Consider the following 2,500-nt stretch of genomic DNA (forward strand, 5'->3'; position numbering starts at 1 on the left):
GGCGGGGCCCTTGCAGAGCCAAGCCCCCCCGCCTGCCGCGGCCGCGCCTGCCGCGCTGCACCCACCTGAGGGCATCCAGCTCCGGCGGCACGCCCCACAGAAACGGGATGCACACCTTGAGCCTCAGCACCTGCGCCGCGCACGCAGACAGAGCAGGCGCCGCGCGTGAGGAAGCACAAGATGAGTTCGGATTGGCCACAGCGGCGGTGCACAATCGTCAGCCTATTGTGCATCGCTGCGAGCCTCAAATGCATGCCGTGGGTGCCTGCACTGCTTTGTTTACGAGTTTGAACACGAATGCTGTAGCGACGCCCAAATCGCGTCCGGACGCACACGAGGCATGCACACAAGATGTGCATGCGTGCCCGCGCTCCCTCCGCGCGCGCCGCCCCCACCTCGTGCACGCCGCTCTTGAGCTGGCGCTCCTGCAGCAGCACCTCCCCCCCGCGGCTGAACACCGTGTCGGTCACCGCCTCCTCCAGGTAGTCCACGGACTGCAGTGACGTCACGGCGCGTCAGCTAGCTGGTCCGTGACCATGGGTGATTGTCGACGGCGGGCAGCCGCAACCCGTACGACGGCGTATGCGTGCAACTACCTCTTACACGCGACCGCGCAGCTGCCAGCAAGCGCTCTGCTGTGTTGCTTCTGACAGGGGGCCGTCCCAAAGCGGAGGAGCCTCTGAGGGTGTGCACCCCACCACCATCATCGCGCCCCCCCCTCACCTGGCAGAATCCCAGGAAGTGGACGCGGCGTGTGGGGTCGCGGCCGTTTGTTGCTGACACTGCAAAGCTCGCGCCGATGCACAGCGTCTGCCAGGGGTTGCATGAGAGGGGTGTTGCAGCCGATGCATGTGGAACTGTGTGCAGCGGCAGCTGGGGATGGGTGGGCTGCGCCAACGCGGCGAGCGGGGGCCGTCAAGAGGCAGGCCTGCGCTCCTTGGGAGGTGCAGCAGCGGGCGCCACGGGGGTTCAGGGCAGGGGCGCGCCACCGCGAGCGGGATGAGGGCGGCCGACGCACCTGTTCGTCCCACGAAGGCATGGGCTGCTGCCGCACACGCCGCGGCCGGTGCGGGCCGCCCAGAACAGCGCCGCCATCGGAGGCGGCGTCCAATTGGATGCGTCGCCCGGGGATCCGGTGGATCGCGCCCTCAGCAGTGAGGATTGTGATGATCTGGAGCAGTGGCACGGTGGTGGTGACGGTTGTGGGTGTTACAAGGCAGGTGATGGATGCAGAGGGCCTGCGGTGGGGCGCTGCAGTGTGCGGGTGGCGGATCGCGCCGGTGAGGTGAGGCGAGGCGAGGCTTGTCCAGCCTAAGCCTGTTGCCACGCACCTCCTGCACGCTGCTGTCAGGGCTCAGCGGGCCGAGGTCGTCCCTAGGAAAGGCCTGCGGCACCAGCAGGTGGTTGATGAACATCGCTGCGTAGCACCACGGCTTGGTAATCTACCGAGCTCGGCAGCGGGGCGGGCGCGCAGATGCGCCAGCGGGCGCTGATGCGCAGCAATTGGCAAGATGGCAGGAACGCACCCGCCGGACGCAGCCCTGGGATCGAGCACAATTCGCGGGCGACCAAGGCGCGCTGGCACTGGGCCGATGGGGACGAAGGCCCGAGCTGAAACTTATCATCGAGAGATCAAGACCTGGGACGCCGATTACAGCTACAAGAGTGTTTTCACGACACAGAAACCAACGTGTGTAAAATATTCATGGGCGCAATGACCTTGAAAAGGTTTTGTGTTGGTCAGCGACGAACTCGTGTCAGGCTCGGAGCCCGCGGGATGGGCATTGCAGCATTGGGTAGATAAGGTACGACAGACTCTGAGGCCAAGTGCCACGATGATGCGTCATGAGCTATCAGCGTACCTTACGAATGCAACAATTGGTCCAGCACCATGAGACCAGCGTTGTTGACTGGTAGGATTTTGGATAAAAATCCCCACGGACAAGGCGTGCTTCATCACTTCTCTTGCCCTCCAATTGCCGCCGTCCTCGCAAACGCAATGCCGTCTTCAAACATCTACAGGTTCGCCATAGCTGCATACCTGTTGACAAGGCCGCGTACTTGCTGCACACCTGCAGGCGCTTTGTAATATCAATATCGCTGTGTTGTGTGTACCGGCACTTCGCTTGATGTGATGCGCATAAACATAGCCTCCAGGGGTCGTGCAGGAACATCGCATGAACGTATATGTCACTGGGCTGCTGTGTAGCATGGGGCATCCCACCATCCATGCCTGCCAGGCGACATCCGGGAGATACAATCGGCTGTCTGGCGGCTGCCAAGTATGCATCTGGTGCAGCGAAGCGTTCAGTGCACGGGCGTAAAGGAACCCCCATGACACAGCCCTCTCTTGCTCCTGGCTTCACCGCGCTGCCGCGCCAGCATCCCTGCCTTCCCATCACTTCCCGCACCCAACACGCTTGTCCTTGAGGAACACCCCCGGGTGCCCATGCTCCCCACTGAATTTCGGCCCAGCCATGGAATGGCAATTTTTACTTTT

General features: G+C 63.0%; 1 protein-coding gene across 1 annotated transcript in view; it reads right to left on the reverse strand.

Moving 5' to 3' along the window:
* MNEG_1863 (hypothetical protein) overlaps positions 1-1,415 on the reverse strand; it is a gene marked incomplete at both ends in the record, with an annotated part of 2,743 nt that extends 1,328 nt beyond the window's left edge. Inside the window, 5 exons of the mRNA XM_014049660.1 lie at positions 66-130; positions 396-494; positions 724-810; positions 1,019-1,171; positions 1,332-1,415. Of these exons, the coding sequence (XP_013905114.1) occupies positions 66-130; positions 396-494; positions 724-810; positions 1,019-1,171; positions 1,332-1,415 (488 nt within the window). The remainder of the gene's footprint in view (positions 1-65; positions 131-395; positions 495-723; positions 811-1,018; positions 1,172-1,331) is intronic.
* Positions 1,416-2,500: the final 1,085 nt, after the last annotated feature.

This window comes from Monoraphidium neglectum (assembly GCF_000611645.1).
Source record: "Monoraphidium neglectum strain SAG 48.87 unplaced genomic scaffold scaffold00196, whole genome shotgun sequence".
Taxonomy (NCBI): domain Eukaryota; kingdom Viridiplantae; phylum Chlorophyta; class Chlorophyceae; order Sphaeropleales; family Selenastraceae; genus Monoraphidium; species Monoraphidium neglectum.